Below are 25,978 nucleotides of genomic sequence, written 5' to 3'. Positions count from 1 at the left end.
TGCAGGTGGGGAGAGCTAGCAGTTGATTATAGCAGGAGGGAGTCATGATTTGCCCATGATTCTCCTTATGACCAGGGCTTTGGCAGCAGTCGGTGCCTTCCTGATCCACATTTATTTTTCTATAAGAAAAGGCAGTTAACTGTTCCTCTCCAAGCTCTCAAGCTAAGTTATTTCTCCAGGTGTGTCCTGGCCATGTGGGGCTGATGGCAGTAAAACTACTTCCATCCTAAAGTCAATAGATAATTTGTGTGAAGAGGTATCAAGGGTAGATGGGGCCATTGCAAGCATTTTGTCTGTCTTCTGGCATAACTTTGGCCAGAGTCTCTTGTCTCTTCACTTCTGTATCAGGAGCAGAAATTCTGTTTGAGGTGGAGTTTTTCTTTTAGAAAGACTGTCTTGATTGTATCGGGTGGGATGGAAAATTCATCACAGTGTAGAAAACTCTCACTGGGCAGTTAATACGGACTCTTTAGCAGGGTTTGGATCCTGTTGCAGTCTGCCTTGCACCCTTTGTGTGCTAGGTTAAGGAGCTGTCAGTTATCAGAAGTTTCTTCTATTTAAGGGGCTGAGTAGGATAGTACCATTTGTATGTGTTTGTGTTAAAGGACAACAGCAATAAAGTCCTTTTTATTTGGTTGGTTTGTGGTGCTTGCCGCCCCTCTGCTTCTGCTATATTTTCTCTCAAATAATATGACAAAATCTTGCCTTAAATTTGATGCTTATTACTGCAGTCTGTCAGGTTGTGGACTTTTTGATTTATTTCTATCCCATTTCTTCAATTCCTTGTCCTTAAAAGGTGATTATAAAATTTGTTAGTAGTCATTTTTTTTGCCTTTCTATTCGACTCTGTCACGTCCTTATGCAAGTGTTGCAATGAAATCTCCAATGCCAGAACAGATGAACTTGTTAATTAACTAGACATTGTATCAAAGCATTTCATCACGTCTCAGAAGATTACGCTGACACCAACTCTATATGAGCTCTCTTGCTTCTTGAGAAACTACTGGATTAGTTAGGAAGGTTTGTATGAATGCATTCTGTATGTCTTTCATTAAATGCTAAGTTTTGTGTGTTTTCCTAGTACAGCCTGTGGTGTACCGGATACTGCAGCTGCTGCCATCAAACCTTTCAGGTAGTTCTGGAAGTCCCACCAAGCTCTCTTTCAAATTCCCATTTTCTGCTTCCCTAAGTTTTAATGACATCCTGGTGGTAGGAGGCTCCTGTCTGTTCCGCTCTGCCTTTTACATTAAGCACTTCTTAGTAGCTGTTAGTGTTTTGGTGGTGTCTAGTCGACCATCACAAATATTTAACCTACTGCAGCTTTTCTCTTCTGGGAAATTCTTCTGTGTCTCTTTCTAGTCTTTGTTGGAAATGTAGATAGCACAAGGCCATCTTTGGCCATGCAAAGCAGGAGGTGAACCCAGACTGATACCAGTCAGCCCGATTTCATTGCTGAATGAAGGTGAATGAAGTAGTAAGAATAAACATGCAAAAACACACTGTAAAATACATTAGGTGGAGAATTATTTCAGTCTTAATAATTTACATGAAAAAGGAAAGCTTCTCACAAAATATGTAGATTTAGAATATGAGTATTTAAATACCTCTTTAAAATGTGCCAAGTTTGCCAGAGGAGAAGGGAAGAGAATTCATATGAAGGATTCAAACAGAATAGATGATGCCTGGCTCTTCACAGAGAATTCTTTGAAAGTGCTTTATGGCAATTAGTTTCTTGCTTTGCAACCAGGCCAGCTGAAATCAGTGGTATTTCCCAAAGAGTAAGCCCTTCTCAGCCTGAATAGATTATCAGGACCAACTTGTCAAATTGCCTCATGGTTTTGCAGGTCAAGTGCCTTAAAAGAGGTATTTTTTGATGTGTTAGCTGTTTTCTGTCACATTTAGGCTCCTGAATTCAGGCTTATCGATTTAGTCAGACTTCCCAAAAGTGTTGGATGGCATTTTTGTTTCTACAAATTTAATATATATTTAATAACAAATCACCACCTCACAGCGCTTCCTGGTGAGACCTACTGTGAGTTAACACTCAGTGGAATCAGTGGAAGAGACTGTAGCTGTATAGTGCTTCAAACTTTGATGCGTGACATGTAAATTTATTGAGCTTTAATATAAACTGGTTTAAAATCAGGCAGCATCTGCTTAATCCATGAATAGCTGCTGGCTGTGTTAACAGTCAAGAGAGCTCACAGCTGATCCATTTTCTTTTCTCTCCTGAAAAGAAAAAAAGTCAATAGATATAAAGAGAGCAAGTAATAAATATTTCTACACTGCACTGATGAGGCATTCTTGGAAAACAGCAAGCTAAACAACTCTACATAATTAGGAGATGGAAAAGTGGACTAAGAGTCAGGAAATAATTATGAGAGCTGGGAGAAAAATTTCCTTCAGTGACTTGATTGGAAGCAGAAATTGTTAGTGAAAAACACCCATTTCTGAGCAATCCTATTTGTGAATTTTCTTAAAATAATAAAAGCACCTGAAAATACAAGGGGCTGTGATTTGGAAATGCACCAAGGAGTTGTCATTTAAACACCTGCCTGCCCACAGCGGTTGGGGCGCATGAGCCAGAGAGTGCCATCTACGTGTGGGTCTGTGGTGTTGATGCTTAGAGAGTAAGGTAGCAGGGGGACTCTGGAGCATCCTGTGCCAAATGCTGTACTTCCTAAACATACATGCAATGGGGATAAATGCCAGCACAGCCTAAAATGCCCTTTGTTAGCCAGAGCAAAGAGTCTGTCTGTCTTGATAAATGCTGCGGTAGGGGATGGGGAAAAATTCTCAAAGCTATAAAAAGACTCTCCAAAAGATGCGGTGGGGAGAAGTGGGAGGAGGCACAGATGAGTTTAGATTTAGAATGTTAAAAAATGATTATTTTATCCAAATCAGCTGGATGGTTATTTCTTTTAGTGTATTATTGCCACCAGAACCCCAGCCCTGCTCTAAATCAACTCAGCATTTCATCAAGAAGCCTATTCTTTGCTGTAAGAGACCAAGAGTGCACAATTATGGGTTTCTTTTCCCCCTTGCATAATAAAATTGGGAGATTATCATCAAGTTTCTATTCAGATTTTAGGAAGGCTTTTTTATTTTATTTTTAAAACCCCTCTTTGTCTGTAAGAGCTCCCTGTTCAGGCCAGCATGCTGTAATGATTACTGCTGTAAAGGCTTCAGTGGAGATGTGCTCTATTTCATTCTCAATGAGGGTTGATGGCATTTTGAGAGGCTCAGAATATCCTTTGATTACTGTATAAAACAGACTGGGGAAGATGGCAATGCAGCGTGTGGCATAGGAGGGGGCTGCTGCTCCCAGTACTGCTCATCAACTTTCTTTTGTGCCTTTTTTTTTCTGTCTGCCATGTCTCCATCACAAATCATGGCCATGTTGTGGCTTTGGTCCCATTCCCCATCCTTTGCCTTGTTTGGGGATTGGAAGCTTGAGGTTTGTACAGAAAAGGAGCTGCTGCTGCTCCTGTATTCTGGACAGATGCTACAGCATATGAACGGGAGCAGCACCTTGACCCTTTTCTCCCGTGGGGAATTGTTACAGTAGCTGGGAAATGGTATTTGTCTCTTCCAAACTGTGGGAAATTGGCCCAGTGTTAGAAGGTGCCATTTACTGTAAAATGTCTTTGGAGAGTGTATTAAAAAAGGAGTGACAGGAAGCTAGTCATGGGTAACAGGAAGGATATGGGAGTAAGAGAGATTGAAAGGGAAAGACAGACACATGCAAGCTGTCTTTCTTCCTGCTTTCCTCTGTGTGTGACACTCATAGTGCATTAATACAAAATAATAGGGAAAAGGAATTCTTGCACATTCATTCTTGTGTCATGCCTCGGTCAGATTGTGCCAGCTGAAGTCTGTTTGCTGGCTGCTGAAGGTTGGAAGGGAGAAGGTTTCTGAGGTCTGAAGGACAGGGAAGTTTCCAGGGAGAGTTTTTGATGCTTTACAGCAGGAGAAAGCTTTCATTCCCAGCCCAGGTATAGGAGATGAGTCTATGGAAAAGCATTTCACTTACCCTTCCCTGTCAGTGTGCCTGGATACTGAGTTTTGTGGCCACATTGTGAATCTCTTAACAGGTTATTTTCATTGGTCGTCTTGTAATCTTTGACTCCTCTCCTTGATGAAGTGTTAGACTGAAAATCTGTCTTGTATGTCATTTCCTATACCACTGTGCCAAGAGTTAGGCATGTTTTGTTTGCAGTATATGCCATTTTACTGTTCACAGTCCAGACTTCTCCTAGAAGGCTGTATTCAGATTTGGGTATCCCACTGCATATGGACTGCTCTGAAAGAGTTTACAAGTCGGAAAACAGACAGTTAGGAGAGACAACTGTGCAAGAGGAGATTTAAATGACTCATCTGAAGCTGTGAAGTACGTCAATACTGACCTGAACCCAGGTCAGCAGTGAAACATCCATATGGATTTTGAACAAGTTCGGGATGTCTTAACCCCACCATGCTGCCAGGGTGTGACCCAGCACATCTAGATGATAGAGGCAGCCTGTGTGAACTGAGTTAGAGCTCAGGCCACCTGCAAATCTTGCCTGTTCTCTGACAAACAGTGGCCAGAAAAAGCCTCTGATCAGAAAAAACCTCACGTGCAGGACAGACTTATTCCTTCTTTACTCTATTTATCTTTTTTTCCCCTCACTGATTAAACTGGATGTTTTGTGTCTTGATTGTGGAAGGAGTAGTCATCAGAGACTGGAGCAAACACTTAGCTAACACACAGGATGATGCTTACATTCTCTTCTGCACTTGTGTACCAACATTCAAGTTCCAGCACGAGCTAATGCTGGGAAAGCAACTGAGGCTTTCTAATTTCTGATAAAAATTCATTGATCCCTGATGGAACTTTACGACCACTGAACTACGGGCATTGTAAATTGTTGCACAGCTACTGCCCACAACCTGTGTATATTATTCCTACCTTTATTTTTTGTTGTAGAATAATAAGCTCCCCTTTCCTCTCACTGGAAAAATGTGTGTCCTGCTCCATTAACTCAGGTGGGTCACACTGCTGTTTGTGTGATTGAAATAGGTGATGGAAGAGACACACACACACGTTTCAGAGGATGAACATCTCCAGTATGCTGTGATGGGTTGAAATGATGCAGGGTGCCAGCGATGACCTGTATCTAGTGGCAGTGATGCTAATGGGAACTTTTCTTCACAGTCCTAGAGGAAAGCGCCCAGTGGGGAATGGGGTTTCCTTAAGTAGGGTCAGAACCCAGGAACACAGGTAGAACAGAAGAGAGAGCACAAGGAATGCTAGACCTGTGTCAGGTGCTGTGTGCTGTAGGAACAGATATGCTTTAACTGTAATGGCCCAGGGGAGCATCTGATCCTTTCTTTGCTTCCCCTCTGAGCAAGGGCTAGGACCAGAAGTCTCCAGAGGTCTGCAAAGCCTTCTAGCTGTTACTATACAAACAGCATTTCATTTCTCTTTAACATTGCACAGTGATCTCATGGTACACATTTTTTCTTTCCTTTGATTTTTGCCTCAGACATGTTTGCTGTGGGCTCTCTGAAGCAGGGCAGAGTAAGCTGTTAGTTCCATGGTCAGAGGGAAGCAAGTCTGCCCCGGAGCAGAGGTGGCTGCTCTCCTGGCGTGGTCTTTCCTATTTGAATTTCAGTTCAGATCAGTTATAAATACCACGCTGCTCCCTTGAAACATAGCTGGAATTTGCTTGGGGCTGGTGGGACACCTCTGTGCTGTGTGATCCACTTGCGTAAATCAGCTGTCCTTCTTCCTAGAGAACTGCTGAAACCTTGGTGCTTGTAGCAAGATCTGCTTGGCCTGGAATGCTAGGAGGCTGCAGTTTGGTGGCTCCAGCCTGGATACTGACTTAACTGGGTAAACAGTTTCTACGGGAAGAAGGGAAGTGGGTAATTCCTGGGGCCACGCAGCTCGGGACTGAACTGGCACAAAGAAGTGTTACAGAGCTTGATCGGAACAGATAATCACTGAGTTGCCTGAAGAATGGACAATGAAATGTCCCTGAACAGGTCCTGTGAGGAGCATCCCAGTGAGAAGGTGGGAGTGATATTTACTCCTGCTTTACGGTTTGGTGCTTTTTGCGTGTGAGAACAGAAAGAGGGTGAAAGGGAATTTGGTTTTTGTGTGGACAGAAACAGTGTCAGAGCGGGTTCAGACGTGTACACATTGATGTTGACAGAACCTTGCCTTTAGTAAGGAAAAATCTTTCAGTCCCATGCAGTTAGCAGGCTGCTTAAGAACAAGAAACACTACTAATTATGCAACCCTATCAAATGTGTGTGCACGTCTTGGTGGGTGGCAAGGAAAAGGAGCTCTGCAACAGCAAGGGTGCTGTTGGGAGGCTGTGCTGGCAAGCATAGCAGGGGGGGTACCAGATCATTGATTTTTCTCTTTGGTGATAGTCCTGTACCACCCATAGCCCGACAGCAGCATCACATCACTGAGCACCTTCAGCATTTCTTCCATCTCACATCTGCTGTGGGAGCAGCTCTGAAGGCAGTTGCAGTCACCGTAGGCCTGGTGTGGGATCAGCTGTAGCACAGGCAGGGGAGGAACACAGCTCTGGGTGCCATACTCCAGGCATGACACCAGGCTGAAATGAAAAGAGACAAAGCAGAGGCATATTCACGCAATTACAGAAATACAAGCAGCAGGACCCAACAAGGCTGTGATTTTCATTACAGTTTAACATGCAGCCAGAAAATATTATGTCCCTGCTATAAAGGAGGAGATATTTACCTCTGGGAGATTTTAGAAGCAAGGAATTGGAAAATGAAATTAATGAATAGAAAGCAATAACACAAGCCAATATTCACAAAAGTGTTATTTACCTCTCTTTTATCAAGGCTCATTTTACACAAATGTTAGCAGTTGTAATAACTGGTGTGTCGCTGGTATTTAATACCAGAGGGCCTCTAAAAAGGCTTCAGGGGACATTTGCTTGTTTTGCACAAGCAATCCAGGAGATTCCTGGAATGCGTTGATGATAACTTCCTTCTCCAAGTGATAGAAGAACCAACAAGGAGCAGGGGCTATGCTGGGCACTGTTTGTTCTCACCAGCAGGGAGGGGCTGGTGGGGAATGTGAAGCTCAAGGGCAGCCTTGGCTGCAGTGACCATGAAATGGTGGAGTTTGAGATCCTTAGGGGCAGCGAAGAGGGTGCGCAGGAAGCTTGCTACCCTGGGCATCAGGAGAGCAGACTTAGGCCTCTTGAGGGATCTGATTGGTACAGTACCATAGGATAAAGCCCTGGAGGGACGAGGAGCCCAAGAAAGCTGGTTAATAATCAAGGATCACCTCCTCCAAGCTCAGGAGTGATGCATCCTGACAAAGAGGAAGTCAGGCAGGAACACCAGCAGTGTGAACAGCAACTCTGGGGAGATCCTTCCTGCAGGCCTGCTCCAGCTCTGGGCAACAGCACAAGAGGGACGTGGAGCTGTTGGAGCGAGGCCAGAGAAGGCCACGGAGCTGCTGTGAGGGCTGGAGCAGCTCTGCTCTGGAGCCAGGCTGAGAGAGCTGGGCTGGGGCAGCCTGGAGAATAGAAGGCTCCTGAAGGGGAGACCTTAGAGCAGCCTTTCAGTACCTGAAGGAGGTGACAGGACAAGGGGGAATGGTTTTAAACTGAGACAGGGGAGACTGAGATTATATAAAAGGAACAAGTTCTTCCCTGTGAGGGTGCCGAGGCGCTGGCACAGGGTGCCCAGAGAAGCTGTGGCTGCCCCATCCCTGGCAGTGTTCAAGGCCACGTTTGAGGGGTTGGAATTAGATGATCTTTAAGGTCTCTTCCGACCCAAACCATTCTATGATTCTGTTTAAGTTTTACTCGGTAAGGTCCAAATGTATTTTCTGCTCAGTGAGATACATGTCCTGACCAGTAAGTTGGCTGGGGGTAGTTATCTTGGAAGCCTACAAAATGATGGCATCACATTGCAATTAGCAGGCAATTTAAAGACATTTAAACAATTATATTACATTTTCACCCCCACTAATTGGCACCACAGCTATTTTCTTGCCTCCTTTTTTTGGAGCAGTGGCTACAGGGTATTAACTGATGGGGAAAACAGTAATGAATTAGGAAAATGTGCAGACACCAGTGGTTTGGAGAGGAGCCAAGCTGTAAGGTTCTGTGTTAAGGGTGTTGCAAGGCAGCTATGTTTGGTACAGAGCTAAAGAGGAGGCATGAAGAAAATACCATTACTGTAATCTTAGTTGCCAGGTCACTGACTGGGAGGGGTCTTGTCAGCAAAAATAGCAATAAATGCATTAATGCTAGGCCAGTTCTCTCCTGACATCTTGGGACAGGGCTATTCTAAGCGAGTCTGTTATTATGTTGTTACAGTTGCATAGTATGTATTTAAATGTTAGAGTCACAGCCAAGAAGATCTAAAGATAGGAGGGTGCGTTTAGCCTTTAGTGATGAGGATGGAGCAAAACATGCCCATGGATAGATAATGTGGCTATCCTAGAATAGTATTTTTTGAAGTTGCTAATCATCTAAACATTTACTGGCAGAGGAGCATAGCCCTGTTTACTGATGTCAAGCCTGTTGACAAAAGACTTGCTTTTCTAAGTTACCTTTAAGAGATCACTGTGGGCTGTGAACTAAAAGTAGTTCAAGACAGCTGTCCTCCTATTCATCCAGAATCAATGAACCACAGATAGATTGAAATTCAGGGGAGTGCCTCTGTGAAAATAGAAAGATGTAAATTAAAGGTGTGTAATATAGCATGGTGTAGAACTGAATAGAAAAGGAGTGGTTACAGTCACTGGTTTAGTGTCTGTGAAAAGCAGACAGCAGCGAACTCCAATCCTCTGCATAATAATAATAATACCAACACAGTATTGCTACAGCTGTTTCCCCTCTCCTGCAGTCTGGAGGGCTGTAGCAACCTTGGAAACCAAAAGCAGCAAATTCCCTCTTCAGAGTTTCGCAGCCTGCAGGTGGAGGGAAGGAAGCTGGGGAGCTTTACAAAGGAGGCAGAGGATTCACAGCAGAGCTTTAGTTTCCTTGCTGTTAAGAGAGTTGACTCTCTCCAGTCACCGCTTTGTATTTCTTCTCTGGATCCTACTGGTAATCATCAGTTTGCCCAAATCTTCACCATCCTCCATGGATCATAGTTTACTACTTAGCTGTCTTCAGTTTTTCCTTCTCCATCTTCTTGGAGTAGAGAGAAAGCTTGCCAGAATTCAAGTAAATACAGGATCGGGGGGGCAAGGAGAAGGCAAATTAAGTCTCTGGCAGTGCAATGTCCTATAGCCATCAGTAAGTCTTCAAAGTAGCATCTGGCAGGCTCAGGGGGTGGTTTTTATCCATTTGTCTGACACATGCTGAGTTGTAACCTGTCCTCATCAATGTGGCATTACAAGTGGACTGTAAATCTGTGGTACAAGAGAAAGGTGAGGGGTTCAGAGGGGATTTTTCATTACAGAGCATCTCCGTTTTCCACAGTGTTCCATTTTAAAGAGACCTTCCAATTGTCCCAAACAAGCCTTTTTCAGAAGGCTGCTAAGTTACAAGCTTGCTGCACAGGGTGTATCCAGATGTGTGCTGCTGTCTGTGCCCTTTAAAAATCTTATGTCTGGTAAAATGTCTTCTGTTCCCTCTGCTGTTGCAGTCTTTGCTCTCAAATGGATCATCTCAGCCAGGCAACTGCTGACTTTCGTTCTTCTTTCTCTCCTTGTGAAATTTTCTTGGCTGTTCTTCTGGATACAAGTACACTTGTTTTGAATAAGAGAAAGAGACCATGCACAGATGAGGCAGCACTGAGGTTTCCAGGCTGATCCAGCCCAGCCCTCTGTCATCTCTTTCTGTACTGCCTCAGATGGCACTTCTTTGCAGTGGGCATCATCCTTGCTTCGGCCGTCAGCAGCCACAGCTGGGTCCAAGAGGCCAAAGCTGCTCCCAGGCCAAGGGCTTAAGTTTAGGCACTGCTTTTCAAACATAATGAGCTCTTTGGCAAAAGCTCAGTGAAACTGGTCACCCTTAGCCCAGATTTCAGTGGTGTCTCTGCCGCTCCTCCCTCAGCACTGTTACCCGTGCACAGAGCCCTCGGAGCTCCCACTGCCTACACAAAGCAGAGCTCTGCTACTTGAGCTGGGAGGGGACCAGGGGCTGCTCAGCTCCCTCTGCACCAGCTGAACCAGGCCTGCATTTGGCCATTTGGTGCAAAAGTAATTTTCTGACAGCAAAGGAGATACAAGTTCGGCTCCAGCCTCTAGAGAAGCTGGTGCTACAATGCTTTCAGACTACCTTTTGTCCTTGTGCCTCCCGTTTCTTCCTGTCACGTTCAGTTCTTGCTACCATATCTCCCTTCCTACTCAGCCTCCTGCCACATGCCAACCCTTTCTCCCCACCTGCACTTCACAGTGTCTCTCACTTGCTGTTGCCCTCTGTTCCTTTGCAAGCCACCGTTCCCTTTCTCCTGACCATCCCTGCTGTCACTTCTTCCACCATCACTTTCCTTGCAAGCCTCTCAACAACTCTGCATCTGCTCAGGTGGCTGTTTCCTCCTCCTCCTCCTCCCACAGGCACTGTCATCGGCACTGGCAGGGTGGTCACTGAGATCCTCTCCTATGCTTCCTTCCAGCTCCTAGTTTTCCTGAGGAAAAACAGCTACAGAGAGAGGCCTGCTCAAGCCTTGCTGATGGATGGTACAGATAGACAATTCAGCTTGCAAAGGTTTTCCTGGGCTTTTGTGATTTGCATCCTGGAGCCTTTTTCAGGGTCATAACTTGGCTAAATACGGATTAGTTTTTGTAGGGTTGGAGAAGAGTGTATCTCTAGCTATGGCTCATCACCACGTTTGCATCTCAAACACAAGGTGCTAGACTGAGCAACAAACTGGCTGCAGGGCTATTTCAAATAGAAGGAGATGGGCACATTTTTGATCTCCAGAAAAGGATCTTCAGACAGACAGCATGCATTTTAAAGAAGTTTATGTTTGCTTTTAAGGTTTTTCCTGGTGCAGGTATTTTGCTTAAACACAAACCATTCCTTTATAAAGTAAGATATTTGGTAGAGACCATCCTCTCCATCCTGATGTTTTGGCAAGAGGTTTATAAGGAAGGATTGACCGTAGTACATCCAATCCTTACTATGCGAGGATGCATGTTGTCTTTTCTTTTAACTGTGGTGTGCTTCTTGGTGTAGATATGTTTTTGATAAATGAGTTATCTTCTAAAATAGCTTATTCTTGGCGTGGTTGGACTCCTTTCCTTAAACAGTGGGGTTTTCCTTCTAATTTCTCTCAAGTTTACATCTTCTTTTTTTCAAATCCTGACTTTTTTCTCTTCCTCAACTAGGAGATAATGGAAATACAATAAAGTTTTTGAAATAAAATGAGAAATATAGTAGTTATGGGGAAGTGATCTCATAGTCTCAAAAATAACATTTTGGCAGTAGAAAAACACGTGAAAAATAAAGGCTTCTTGGTTTTATTTTTATTTTCCTCCAACAGTCAGCATTTCCTCAATGAAAAATAGGCTGGTTTTGAGTAGCAGTAATAGGTATAAATGCAGCTGCTGTGCCGGTGATGTTACAGCAGTTCAGGGTCTGCAGGGCTGTGTAAGCTGGTTCCAGAAACCAATATCAAAATGAAGATCTCTGCATGGATACTCCAGACTTTGCCTGTGATACAGGGGTGACATGAGAAGGGTGGTACATGCTGAAAGCAGGACCATGACATGTTGCAGTCTTGAAACCCAGGAGCTGCTGTGTTCTCTGGGTTTACCAAAGCTAAGGGCTGTTCTTCCTGTGATACGTGAGCTAGCTGAGACAGTCTGATGACAGTCCTGCACCCTCCTGCCCTCCTGGTTATTCCTCTCCTGCTTTGTCCCAGGGAAAGTAAGCTGTGGCTTGGAGCTAGATGTTCTCTGCAGTTCTGCCTTGTATTTCCTCTGAAGCTGAGTGCACCTTCTGTTATTCATTCTGTACAATCTGTGTTTAAGTTACAAAAACTAGACATGAGGCAGTTGCAAGATATACAGCTGTCAGCAGGTGTAACACGGCAGTTGCCCTTACCCAGCAAGAGGAACTCAGTAGCCCTCCCTGAGACTGGTGGGGCACACAGCTTTTCGATGTTGGTGAGACATTTGCCCTGATTGAATTCTTTGAATTTTGGGTTCAGTGAGGAAATCTAACTGATGTGCATGTTTCTCCCCATTAGCTCATACAGCTCATGTGACTTGTTTCATTCGTGTGACCTCTTATTATGTATCCATCATTCCATTTTTCTTTCCTATTAGAGTGAAATTGGACACAGCCCTCCTCCTGCCTACACCCCTATGTCAGGAGTAAGTATTTCACATTCAGCCTTCATCCTTTAGGTTTTCCTCCTTCCTTCACTATATATTATCTGTTTCAAATCCTTTTTTTCCTATGTAAATGGCTCAAGAGCCAATAGTGAATGAAGTGTCTATATAAGCAGTCAGATAGCCAAGATCTCTACACTCAGCCTGGATTCATGTGCAAGCTCTATGGACCCACACCCAAAATTCTGCCAGCTGCCACCTTTCTTGCAAAAGCATTTAAGTAACCGGCTTGGATGAATCACTACATTTTTCCTTCCTATTTATAGGTCATGATGTCGAAATTTCCTTGCACACCCTTGCTGACAAGCAAAGTGGTAGGTTGAGTCAAACCACTGAGTTGAGGTACCAGTACAAACACAGCTCACCAGCCTCAAACACTACCTGATGGAATTATGTAGTGTTTGGGTGACTGTGTGATTGTTGCTGCAGGATACCCTAAAAGTAGGCCCCCCTGAAATAAAGCTCAGAGATGATGAACCTCTATCCCTAGTCCCCTTTGCAGAAGGAGGTTTAAGGGGTTTGTTCAGAGATCAGGGGAGATTGACACAGTGGTAGAAGAGGAGATACCGTGTTTATCTCTTTCAGCTGTGTATATCCAACGTCCACATGTCTAGATAGGAGACAAGTTTTCCAGCCCCATTTCCAGCCCTGGGCAGTCGGATGCTTTGCTGGTGTACAACAGCGCCTGTGCTGATGCTGATCCCGCAGCACTGGACATGCAGTAGTCTGCAGGATGGGCAAGGCTTCACGGGCCTGGTGAAGTGTATCATTGAGCAGTGTGGCAGGAAAGGCACAGGAGCCACAGAGATGACCTGCTGTTGCTTCTCTCCCTTCGGAGCCTTCTTTCTCACGCTGCCTTTTCTTTTCCAACAGAACCAGTTTGTGTATCGAGATGGCGGCTATGCTGCAGAGGTGCCGATGCCCTACAGAGCTCCAGGCTGCATCATACCAGAAGCCCCAGTTGCTCAAGGGGCTACAGCAGAGCTCTTTGAAGATACTTGCTGTAACGGTACACTGCGGAAACAAGTGGCAACCCTGGCAAAAGAGGACAGCAGCACCCAGAGGTACAGCGCTGATCCCACCGTCTTCATACCCGAGCGGGTCGTCCGGGGAGAGCTCGATGAGGATGGGTACATGACGCCGATGCGAGACAAACCTAAAACAGGTAAAAAAATGCTCCTGGTTTAGACTGACTGCATTCTCTCCTTTTCTACAGCAGCAGATTTTCACCAAAAATGGCTTTATTGAGTAACCAGCGAGGTTGAAACATTCTAACTAGGTGAAACTGTCTTTGCATGGGGACTTGCTTTTCTTTGCTTAATTTTCTACTTTGAAAAGCTCAAATGTGCCAAGTTTTGTAATTTCCCCTTTTACTTTTCGATTCTGGGAAATAACGAGAGAGGAATGAAAAAACCCCACCAAACAACCCCTTCTGACCCAAGCCCAAATGTTCAGTTATTTCCAAGAAAAGGATCTATTTTTGGCCAGCTGTAGTCACCACTTCACTTTGTTTATTGATCATCTTTATCTTCATGGCGCTGTGCTTGGTAAATGTCATGTTGAACGTACCACCACAGAACCGATACAGTTGGCATTTTATACCCTAGAGAAGTTTAGGATTGAAAGAACAAGATGTGCTTCAGAGAGACCATCCCTGTAAGGTGAAGTTTGTTTAGATCTGTGCCAGCTCAGAGTGCTACACTTCCCAGTTTGCCCTCATTTGTTTCTTCCTTTTTAAATAGTGACAGCAGTCATTTAGATGTAAAGGGATGTGTCACTAGTAATTTGCTTTCAAACCTTTGCATTAGCTTTAAAGAAATTAATTAATGCAGATGTAAATGCCAAGTAACTACTGTGTTTGCTAAGAATTTGGGAGCCACTTACCCTTTGTGTTACATGGTGGAAACGGAGGCAGCCCTGGGGCTCGACCCACAGCAGTAGCAATAGCGGGAGTGCATTCATGGCCCTACACTTCAGCGATCACCCTAGCAATAGGAGATTTGATGCTGTGATTTGCTTCAGTGCGAGCCCACACGTGTTCACATACAGGTTCACCCTGGGGATCCTCAAAGTTCTGCAGGAACTTAACACTTCGGAGGTGCTACCTGAGCCCTCGAGATGTGGTAGTGAAAAAGGAGAAAGCACCTCCTCCCTATCTCACTGGGCACAGACCCAGGGATATCATGGCGTGGCCACAATGCTGTGTGCTCTGTGAGCTGGGGGATTCCAATCGAAGCATTGCTTGGCTGCCATCGCTGTATCTGTGCTCTTGGTACAGGTGCATGTGCCTGCCCACCAAGTTTTAGCTGTGTTCAGAGATAAGTCTTGAACTTTTGTATTCAGTAGTATTGGCCCCATCCTGGACACAAACAGAGCTGAGGTGAGGACCATAACCACCCTCTTACCACAGGCAAGGGCCCCTTTCCTTGCAGGCAGGACTCTGTGAGGAGGTGTCTCCAGAGCCCATGACCAGAGCCATGCCACTGGAAATGGAGGCCTTCTGTTGGCATCCCTGTGCAGCACAGGCAGGCTGAGAGATCATCCCTCACTAATGGCAGTGGCTTGGGGACCCTGTTTTGTGAGGAACGTCTGGGCTCTGAGATGAAAGGCACAGTTAATATTGGAAGTGGGTTTGATCTGATGATTTCCAGCCTTCAGTCAACTGGATGCTTTTGATGTATCTTGCCACAGGGGTTCCACCTCACCGCTCTTGTCCCCAGCTCACCTCCAAGCCATTCCCTTTGCAGCCCACTTGCTGTGTCAGTGACCTCCCTCGTGCCCAGCTGGTTGGCTTTCTGTTCTGCAGCCAGCCCTCATTACACACAGTGCAAGGCAGGACATGACACACAACGAATCCATTGCTCCGTGTTCAGCTGCCTGTGTGTGACCATGGCAGAGACCTTACTAAGTGTGCGTTTTTAACCTAGCACAGCCAGTCTCTTCACGTTTCTCTTCCCTCCCCACCTCCTGTCCAGCTTTCCATGTAAGCTCCATATGCATTAAAAACCTTCTGCAATTCAGCTACACATTTTTTTGTGGTGTTAATTCACAGAAAGGGATTTGAAGTAACTGTAAGCTGCTCCAAGTCCTGGTTTGGAGCTGATGTAAGGCTCTCTTGTACCCTTTCCAGGGCTCATTTGAATCATTTTTTTCATAATGCTTTGAGGCCCTTTGTTCTTCAGGGATGGAAGGTTTTTAATAAGGTAAATTGTTCTGTTAGAAATGAAGCTGTCTTAGAAGTTAGCCCTTGGGGATGGTTTTTGTGCAGAGAGGCTTAACTAAGATTTCTATAGAGCTTTCTGGATGGAGGAACTGCAGAGCAGAGGGTTTGACTGGTATGTCCAAGGCTGCAGAGAGGGTCAGCAGCAGAGGCAGAAGTTGCTCATCATGTTTGGCTCTGTAGATCATACACTGAAAGGAAGTCCAGGATCAAGCAAGGCACACATGGGCTATGGCTCAGCGAGATGTGTAGTTTAGTTTGCCAGGATGTTTAATGAGTCACTTTATCGTTGAGGGGTTTCATTTTAGCCCATACAGTCTGTTTAGGTTGCAAATTCTTTACTTTTAGCAAGTGTGTGTTCAACATACTCAGCACATGAAGCTCTAGGAATTGCTGGGTGGAGGATGCACGAGTCCAAGCACAGCCTGATAGTAACGTACACATGATACTTGCTATGTGGATGGATTACTCCCTCTTTTTGCTGATTCATTTTTTTCTCTTTCCTTAGAGTACCTAAACCCGGTGGAAGAGAACCCATTTGTTTCCCGGCGAAAGAACGGAGATCTCCAAGCTGTGGACAACCCGGAATATCACAACGCTCCGAACGGGCAGCCCAAGGCCGAGGATGAGTACGTGAACGAGCCATTGTACCTCAACACTTTTGCCAACACCTTGGAAAAAGCCGAGTACCTGAAGAACAATTTGCCAGAGAAAGCCAAGAAGGCCTTTGACAACCCAGACTACTGGAACCACAGCCTGCCCCCACGAAGCACCCTCCAGCACCCGGACTGCCTGCAAGAGTACAGCACAAAGTACTTTTACAAACAGAACGGCCGGATCCGGCCCATTGTGGCAGAGAATCCTGAATACCTCTCCGAGTTCTCCCTGAAGCCTGGCACTGTGCTGCCCCCGCCGCCCTACAGACACCGAAACACAGTGGTGTAGTGACCGCGGTCTTATACAAGTGGAAAGGCAACTCCTTCTAGCTGCCTCACTCTTTCTCTCTCTCCCCTTTCTCCCTTTCTCCCTCCTTCCTTCCCTTTCTTTCTCCCATGAGCTTCCTCTTCTTGCCAGTTCACTCATTTTTGATATTTCTAAGTGAAAGGATGTCTCGGAGTTGTTTGCAGATTGGGTTGGGAACCTGGAAAGAAGGAAGGAAAGAGACTGAAAGAAGGCGCGTACAACCTGGCATTTCTCACTCTCCGCAGATCCGGAGGCTCGGGTGGTCAGAGAAGCCAGACGGTACCAGTAAAGGCCAGTGGCAGTGTTGCCTGCTGTCGAGCTAGTTCTCAGTGATTCAACCCACACGCTGTAGGGAAAGCCACAGAGAGGCTGTTTATTTCAGCAGGAACCGATGAGAGTCTGTACAGCATTCCTGGAAATCTCAGTGCAGTTTCCATCAGGGGGAAAAATGGACAATTTTTATATCATGTGTGATAGCATAGTAATTGAGATTGAGAATCCAATTTCTTTCTCTAACACTTTCTAGCCCAGCAACTGAAAGTGGCTAACCTGGCTTTTCATAATCATTCAGATCTTCATCGTGGCTTTCCAAGGAATGATGATGTGACTCTAATACATGGCTAAACCCTTTTTCTGAGCCACACCATGATTTTGTGCCAATTCCTAACCACAGAGACTCCCACTTAGAACTGGGACATGACGCGACCATTTTTGTACATGTGCCAACATGACAAACACAACAAAACCCTTTCAGAAGAGAGGAACAAAACCACGCCTCCAACATGTTCTTTTTGAAGCTAAAAGACAGGCCAAGAAACCAAGATTTGTATGCAAAAAGCTTTGCTTTCCTGTTTTATACCTGCTGACTATAAATACATTCAGAGACCTAGACAATTTCTTCCCTCTTTTTCTTCTTCATGATCACGAAGGGAGTTGGGGATGCTGTCAGGCAACACTGAGGACAAGACGGAGAACCGGAGAGTTTGATGTGGGTCATGAAGTCTGCTGGTGTTCTGTGGGGCGGTGGTGGGAAGGGTCCTTTAAACTGGAAGACAGACACTGGACTGGAGAAAATGCACATAGCAGTTCACTGGAAAGTTAGTTTGCACTTTGCTCTGATTTTATTTGAACTGTTTTCTGGATTTTGAATGAAGCAATATGGAAGTGACCAGCAAAATACAAAATAATAATTTTAAATTAAAAAAAAAAAAAGAATTCTATGTAAAGGATGACTGTGGAAATGCCAAAATGAAGCAAATCGAGTCTTTGGAACAATGTCTACCAGTTCTGAGAGGCCATTGCATTGACTGCTTCAGAGAATACAGTGACAGAGCAACTAGCTCTTCCTGCTGCCACGTGAAGGACAGCAGAGCAAGCTCTGAAAGCGATTGGAGGAGACAAATGTCTTGCTCTGGCTTGCAACACAGAACGGAATACTTTTTCCTAAAAGGAGGATTACTCTGGCACAGAAGATGGTGCAAACGAGGTTCGAGGATTCAAAATGTGCATGACTCGCAGAGCTTTCCATCAAAAATGTAAATAAGTATGAGTCAGTCTCCTTGCACTTAGTTCTGCTTTCATCAACCTCAGTTTTTAGGTAGCTATCCCCCACCCCCTGGCCTGCTTCTCTTTGGAAATAACTTTCAGCCAGAGTTCTGGACGTTTTTAGCAACCTGAGGCAGATGGAGCTGGGAAGGGAGGCGTAAGGGCCAGAGACACTGATGGCTTGCTCCTGACACGCCAAGACCCATGTGTGTAAGAGCATTCGTGTAGCTAGTTCCCACCCAAAATCTTAAGGAACTATTAAGTACCTTTGGAGATCTGCCTACGTCTTTATCCATCAAGGCTTTTAAAGGGGAAGAAACAATACCTGATGGATGCCAATCTTGGGTGGTACAACAGTATTTCAGTTTATGCGCTTCAGTACTGTTAAAGTCAAGATCTTTGGGGTGAGCTAACCTGGCAACAAAACCAGCAACAACCAGTGGTATGGAAACAGGATCAAGTGCCCCCAAATTCCTGCCATCTCAGCAGCTTGCCACCTTTAATTGTAGGGAAGCAGAGGAAGGAGTAAGAAACAAGCAATAGTTACCCAAAGCTTGGTGGCTAAGGGCTGGTTTGACAAAGGCATGAAGAGATTTCAAACCTGGGTTGGTTGGTATGATTGTAGATGGAAAACAAATTGTGTATGATCACTAGGTCACGGTTGGTCCAGCCAACAGCCTGTTTCTGCGTCAGGTGTGTTCAGGCCAGCTTGAACCAGCCACGGGGTGGATGTTAAACCTGTAACCCGAGTGCATAGCTGAAGAGTCTGAAAACAGCAAGCACAAGTGCCGATCTTTGAAGCTATTCGAGGGAGGTGTTGGGTCAGGTGGTACCAAGGTGGTTCATTGTAGCAGAACAAAATGACCACCAGACTACTCAAGTGGGATAGATGGTTACAAAGCCATCGTGCACCTGAGAGGTCTCGCCTCTTCCTGGTGTCTCTGTAACTCCTCATGGTCTTGGCAGGAGACAGAGGCAGGCATCGGGCAGGGGCTCGGCGTGCAGGGGGAGGTCCTGGAGACACCACTCCAGGGGAGGTTTGCCAGCAGTAGTGCTCACAGGGTGTCACCTGAAGCACGGGCAAAGGTCTGCCAGGTTGGGTTGTAATTGCCATGCTGCCGGGAGACAAAGACCAGCACAGGATCATGGACATCCTGTTTCAGCACAGAAGCAGCTCGGGTTATATAGGTAGGTGGAGAAAGGGGTTGATTTGTCCCTGAACAAGTCCGGTAGCAGAGTAACTCCTAATGGAGAAAAAGTGAAATAAACTCCTGGTACAGCTGATGTGTTTGAATTCGAAGAGGTGCAGAAGGATGAACACCTCCAGCCCTGGGCAGAATGGGGCCGGGAGGTAGCTGCTAACGGAAGGTGAGGCCTGTTTGTTTCTCTGGTGTTGGAAACAAGCCCGTTAAATAATCAAAATGTAAATAACTGTGGGTTTAACAATTTAACATTTTATTTCTTACAAAACTTGAATTATTTATTCATTTTAATCGTTGACTGTGGGTGTGATATATTCAGTAGCGTGGAGATGCAGAGGTTGCTTGAAGGCCAGAACAGCAGCTCCCTTAGTGCTGGGGCTCTGCCCTTGCAGCCAGGCTGAGCCGTGTCCTTTGTATTGACCAGTGACAGGTTTGGGGGAACGCAGGGATTTCCACACACACAGTGCGTTCTGTTAGCACAGAGCAGGAGGGGGAGCATCAACAGAAGTGTTCTGTCTGGGTGTAATTAATTCTCTAGTTCTACAGTGGTATCTGTACACAGCACTGTCAGTTCTTACGGATTTTATAATGCTGTCTCCTATTTGTAAATGTTTTCCTTTCCCTTACCATAGCCTGCGTGACAGAAGAGCAGTGACTAACTTCTCAAGAGCAGATACCTGAGTGTGTACCAGCCCTTGTCCAAGGCACAAAGCAACATGCTAAATGAGAGAGCAACAGCTTAGGTTTTCCTAATTTCTCTCATGATACTTATCTGAGTTGTTATTGTCTACCTGAGGATGATTTCAAACAGATGTGGATGCTGGGTCTGATTGACTTGTCGTAACATAATTGATTGAAACCAACTCCTTTTAAGTTTCCTCCTTCAGCTCTTTTCAGTTTTTTCTGCAGAACAGCCAGGAGGGATTCTTCCACGGCCATTCCCTCAGATGTAGCAGAGTATTTACAACTTGCTTTCAAACAGGTCATCTCTCACAGGTAGCAAGCAATGGGAATAAATCTGAGCAAGTAGGAGCTGCTATGTTTCAGGTGTCTTAAGCTCAGCCTTGAAATCCTTTTCTATGTACAAAGAAAGGTTGCATTAACCCTGGTTGCACCACTAATTAGTAGAAATGCATTTCTTGACTGCAGGAATTGTATACAATGACCCCATTCCAATCATTTCCTGGATGAACGAGGGGAAGACCTTTCCCTTACTGTCCCACAGCCAGTAAGCCCAGCAGCTGCGTGTGAAGGGCACTTGGGTGGGCATAGTGCTGGGAGAGGGCAGCCAATCTGACACTGGTTTCCACTAAGGATTTGAGAGGGAGTTACAGGGGAGTATGTCCCCCCGCCCTCAGCCACCACTAACACCAGCCTAGATGCCAAGAAAATGGCAACTCTGACAAAGCAGGTTGGCCCTGACTCTCTGGATCCCTTGTTTCCACAGCTGTAGATAGAGCTGAGCAGGGTGGTGAAAGGTCCTAGCTGTGAGGTAAGTCTGCTTGGGGTTGGGGGGGTGGAGATGGGCCAATGTGGGAAACTAGGATACGGAAGTAAAAACCCTTTTGTACCTGCTGGGGTGTCTGTGTCGATGTCCCGCGGCATGGTGGCAGCCAAAGGAATGAAAGGATTGTTTAGGCTCCTTTATACTGTGTGGTTGATGAGGAAACCTTGGCACAGGTCAGAATTAGGCTGTTGGTCATGTAATTCCCCAGGATAACTGAAGGTATCCATCTGGTCAGCCTTGCTTGCCCCCCGGAGCCCTGTGCACCCCAGGCAGACTGTATGGAAGCACCCATGTATGGACACACGTGGACACTTGACCCTTCTAGGGGGAGGGAATGGGAGTAACAGGAGTTCCCTGGGACTGACAGCTGGAGCATTGCTTCCTTGTCGGGATGGATTTTTCCCCTCACATTGCATAACTGGTGTATTGGGGCTTACACACTGATTCCCACTCACATTCCAAACTGTTGAGCTCAGGTAGGTGTTTACCTGCTTTGAACGCTGTTTAGCTCGAGGGTACCAGGTGGAACAGAGGCTTTAGAATGAACTAGAGCCAGCCCCCCGGTCATCAGTCACCTCTTTGGCTCTTAAAGAGCACCTCAGAGGGGCCGCTGTCACCATGAGTTCCCTTCAGCAGGTATTGTCAAAGGGTGGTGTTAATGGCAGGTGCACAAAGATCGTGCACCCCTTCATTTCTAGCTCTGTTATGTGCAATAGTCTTATTCCCATGGATCTTGGACCTGTGCTGCTGACAAAACAGCTTGTCTGTTGTTAAATAAAAGCTTGGATTTGGGTTCAGATTTGGGGGGGTGGAGGGGGTGGCGTGCTGAGGCTGCACAGGGTGGGGTTGGTTGGCTGCAGCCTTCATGCTCCATCACGTGTGAGGGGCCGTGGTGTCCCACCAGGGAGCCTCTGCAGCATCACAGTGGTTGGAAGATTCCCTCTCTTATTTCCTGGCTCTCACTAAGCGTTACACAGGTAGGAAAAGGTCACTGTTAGAAATGGGGCTTTCAGGTTGGGAATAAAGAACAGAAAGCAAGCTCAGTGGTTAGAAGCACCACTCTAAAACATCCAAAAATCACATCTTCACCTTTGTTTTATTTTAGCACAAGGTCATATTCCTGTACCACTGCATGGATTAGGACGTTGTTGTGCTGGTGGGCTCTGTGCTCCCAGTGCCAGCTGGGAGCTGCCTGAGGTGCAGGCAATCAGTGCAGGGGGAGCACATGGGTGTTCAGGTCTGACTGACCCTGGTGGGACTCGGTGGGACTTGCTTGAGCTGCAGCCCAACACATCTCCTACCCAGAGCCAAACTGAGGAGGTGCTTCCACCCAGGGCACCCTCCAGTGGGGGCCTGTGCCAGGAGGGGAGTGAGGGGGGAACCTGTGGATGTTATCCCCATTAGGGAAGAAGAGGAGTCCGAGCTGCTTTTTCTTTCCCCCCTTTTTATTTAATTTGGAGAGTGAGCTTTGTGGACCTTGGTAGAGAGGGGCTTTAAGGGGAGATGTGTGAGGTGTTTCCCAGTGTGAGTAATTGTGTCGCAGTGCTTCTCCCCTCCCCAGTAAAAAAGCCATGAAACCGTGCTCCAGATGTGCTGTGGGTGAAACCCCCGGGGCAGAGGTGCCTCCCGCACAGCCCCTCTCGCTGGTGGCTCAGGTGTGACCAGGGCACACATGGACACCGAGCCATGCACTGTCCACGAGCACCGGCTGCCAGCGGCAGGGTCCCCGCGGTGCCACCGTCCCCGTGCTGTGCCCTGCCCAACCTTTGAGCCCTCTTAAGGAGAAAACACTGTATTGTCCATAGCACTCCGAAGACTAAACCCTTTTGGGATAACCACAGTAATAAACTGTGAATGGTATTTTATAAGTAGGTGTAGATACGTACGCCGTTCTTTCGAGGTAAGGTACTATGACATATGTAGCATAAACTGGTACTGCTGTTAAATGGGTCGATTATTAACTGAGCAGCTGTGTAAGGGGTAGCTAACTTTGAATGCACTAAACACTGTTCCACCAGCCGAGGTGGGGCCTGAAGGTAGCTGCTGGGTACTTGTCTTTTTAGGGTGGGGTATGTTAAGAGGAAGATGCAGGTCAATGACAACACGTAAGTTTTTATAGCATTTTAATGTGGAAAATGGGTATCCATTCGATACATTATTCACAATGGTTTTGATCCCTTTATTTGCAGTTTTTGTGATTTCCCCACCACCATAAGCTGGAATTTCTAAAGAGGTAGCACCCGCGTGTAGGGAGGGGAAACCGAGGGGAAACAGAAGTCTCTTCCTAAAACCAGAGGTAGCCAAAATGTATTTCCTGACCTGGCAGTTGCGAGCTATTGACTTTTGCTTTTGTGATGAGGCTCAAATTCCCAGGCCTGGAGGATGAGATTCCTGTGCCCTCAAAATCAAAGGCCAAGCCTCATCTTGGGGGGGGGTGACACGGGCCAGCACCAGCTCCTGCAAGAGGCAGAGATGGGAGGGTCTGGGGTTTATCCCATTCTCCGTGATCTCAAAGTGCAAAGACAAAAACAACAATACTTCTGCCTTATGAAGTACCTTCAGAGGAAGAGAAGCATCAGCACGCTGGGGAAGACGCTCATTTCTTGCAGTGATGCATTCAGAGTTAGCTGCCTTTCTGAAACATAAAAAAATACAAAAACTACTGTATGTTACTTTGAAAATGTGAATAGTATTTTTATAGCTTGTTAAAGACACAGCTAGTTGCATTTGTAAATAAGGATAATGTTGCTTTTATTTTCCTTGTGGACACCATTATTTGGAACATAATTGTCCTTAGGGTTGATTTGTATATAGGTAATTTGCTTGTGATTTAAGCCGCTCCTCCCCTTTTCTTTCTCTCCCTTCCCACCCTCTGGTTTTGGTTAGAAGTACCATTCTTGGCATTCTGTGTGATTCTGTGTTTTAGCACTATTGTGGTGTGTTCAGACTTTCTGCACTTGCTTACACAGTAGGGTATGCCAGTTGTGTGTGGCGTAATGTTACTTTAACCTTTCCTTTCTCATATGTTAGCTATCAAGGATTATACACGGTTAAATACTTACTGACCTGGGTTAATATTAGGTACATATTTTAGCATAATTTCCCTTCTTTTCATGGTTTCTTGTTTTTTCTTTTTTCCTTCCCTCCCCTTTTGTCTTGTTTGGAGGCTGGGGAGAACCTGTGCATCCTCTTCGTGTGGTTACATCCCCTCCCCTGTGCAGCCCCCAGTTTCCCCTCACGGTCCTTGGGGTAGAGCTTTATCTGTTTGTAGAGGCAAATGTAGACTGCGACCCACCGTGCATCAACCCGCGCTCATCCCAGCTGAACAATTTGAAACTGTTCTGCCTTTTTGTTACATGAATCTGTCAGAAATATATTTTTAATTTAATATAAATGAAATTCAATAAAATACAAAACAAACGCTGTGTAACGGCTGAAATGTCTTCCCAGGGCTTCACACACACACACACATGAATACACGGACACAGACACACACATAGACACACAGACCCAAAAACCAGACACAGACACACACACACACAGACACTGACAGGCACGGACACACCAACAGACACAGACACACACAGGCACAGAAAGACACAGACACACATGGACATACAGACACAAGGGCAGACATACGGACACAAAGACATACACATGGATACAGACATACAGCCACTGCCAGGGACACACACGTGGACCCACAGACAAATGGACAGACACAGAGACACAGACACACAGACAGACATGGACACACAGACACAGACGGACACACGGACACAGACATGGACACATACAGACACATGTGGACACAGACAAACAGAGACCCGGACACAGAGACAGACACACACAGGCACAGAGGCACACACAGACAAACACATAGACACAGACACAAAGACACAGGCACACAGAGAGACACAAGGACACAGATACAGAAATAAAAAGACACACACAGACAGGCATAGTGATGTAACAGACACGGACACACACGCACAGACACATGGACAGGGACACATGGACATGCAAACAGACACACGGGGACACACGTGGAAGGACATACATGGACACAGAGACACACAGACAAAGAGATACAGGCACTTGGATGCACAGAGACATACACAGGCACATGGACAGACACAGCCACACAAAAAAGACACACAGAGACACCCACACGGACACAGACATACAGACACAGTGACAGAAACACATGGACACATAGACACAAAATGACACAGAGACACGGACACAGATGCACGCACACAGACAGAAACAAAGACACAGCCAAACACACACACAGATGCACACACACTGGCATGGACACACAGATACAGATGATACACACACACACGCAGACAGAGACATGCACACACAGACATGAAGACAAACACACACACAGAGACACACATACACTGACAGACACAGAAAAACAGGCACAGAGACACACAGACGTGGTCATACACATGCTAACAGACACACAGGCACAGAAACAAAGCCAAGCACACAGACACACACCTCGACATGGGCACACAGACCCACAGATATACACACACAAACGGACACACAGACACACAAACACTCACACAGACACCCCCCCCACCCCCCCCCCCCAATAACCCCCTCCTGCCCAGCCTCTGGCACATCACTCACATCAGAAGCCACGTTACTCCCCCAGGGCCTGGTGCACACCCCGGTCACAGCCCTTCCCTGCTAATGGCATTCCCAGCACTCCCCAAAGCTGGTTACATTTAGTGAGAAACCGTAGAGGTCACTTGGCTCTTTGAGACACATTTTAAACTGCTCCCATCTTCCTGGGTTGCACCTATTTGCTTCAGGAATAACCTCAGCATTTGGTACCCTGCAGTGTGGAAAGGTCACAGCACAGATGCACACAGTTCACTACTGCCCAGTCCCCACTGCCCTCCTGCTGCCAGGTGGTGGGCAGGTTTACATTAGTAACTGTGCTTTACAACTGTGCCTATTATAAACTGTATTCTTATGTAGGGGGTTACTTAGGAGAATGGGTAGGGGAAGGTGCAAGAAGGTGTTCACAGCAGGGTGCCCAGCACCTGCTGGGTGCTACCTCCATGCCACAAGGCCCTTCCCATGTGCAGCAACACACTCACACACCCCATGACAGGCAACTTTAATACAGTGCAGAAGAAATGGTTTGACATAGAAAGGCAGAGGTTTGATTGATATAGAAAGTAGTGACA

The 25,978-nt window shown here is 46.0% G+C and overlaps 1 protein-coding gene across 1 annotated transcript in view; it reads left to right on the top strand.

Moving 5' to 3' along the window:
• Window positions 1-24,190, top strand: part of ERBB4 (erb-b2 receptor tyrosine kinase 4) — a 616,088-nt gene extending 591,898 nt beyond the window's left edge. The window contains exons 26-27 of the mRNA XM_030487261.1: window positions 13,202-13,493; window positions 16,057-24,190. Coding sequence (XP_030343121.1) covers window positions 13,202-13,493; window positions 16,057-16,493 — 729 coding nt within the window. The 3' untranslated portion in view covers window positions 16,494-24,190. The remainder of the gene's footprint in view (window positions 1-13,201; window positions 13,494-16,056) is intronic.
• Window positions 24,191-25,978: the final 1,788 nt, after the last annotated feature.

The sequence above is a fragment of the Strigops habroptila genome, chromosome 5, assembly GCF_004027225.2.
Source record: "Strigops habroptila isolate Jane chromosome 5, bStrHab1.2.pri, whole genome shotgun sequence".
Classification (NCBI taxonomy): domain Eukaryota; kingdom Metazoa; phylum Chordata; class Aves; order Psittaciformes; family Psittacidae; genus Strigops; species Strigops habroptila.
Note: the sequence above shows the minus strand (reverse complement) of the source record. Positions and strands in the feature narration are given on the sequence as shown.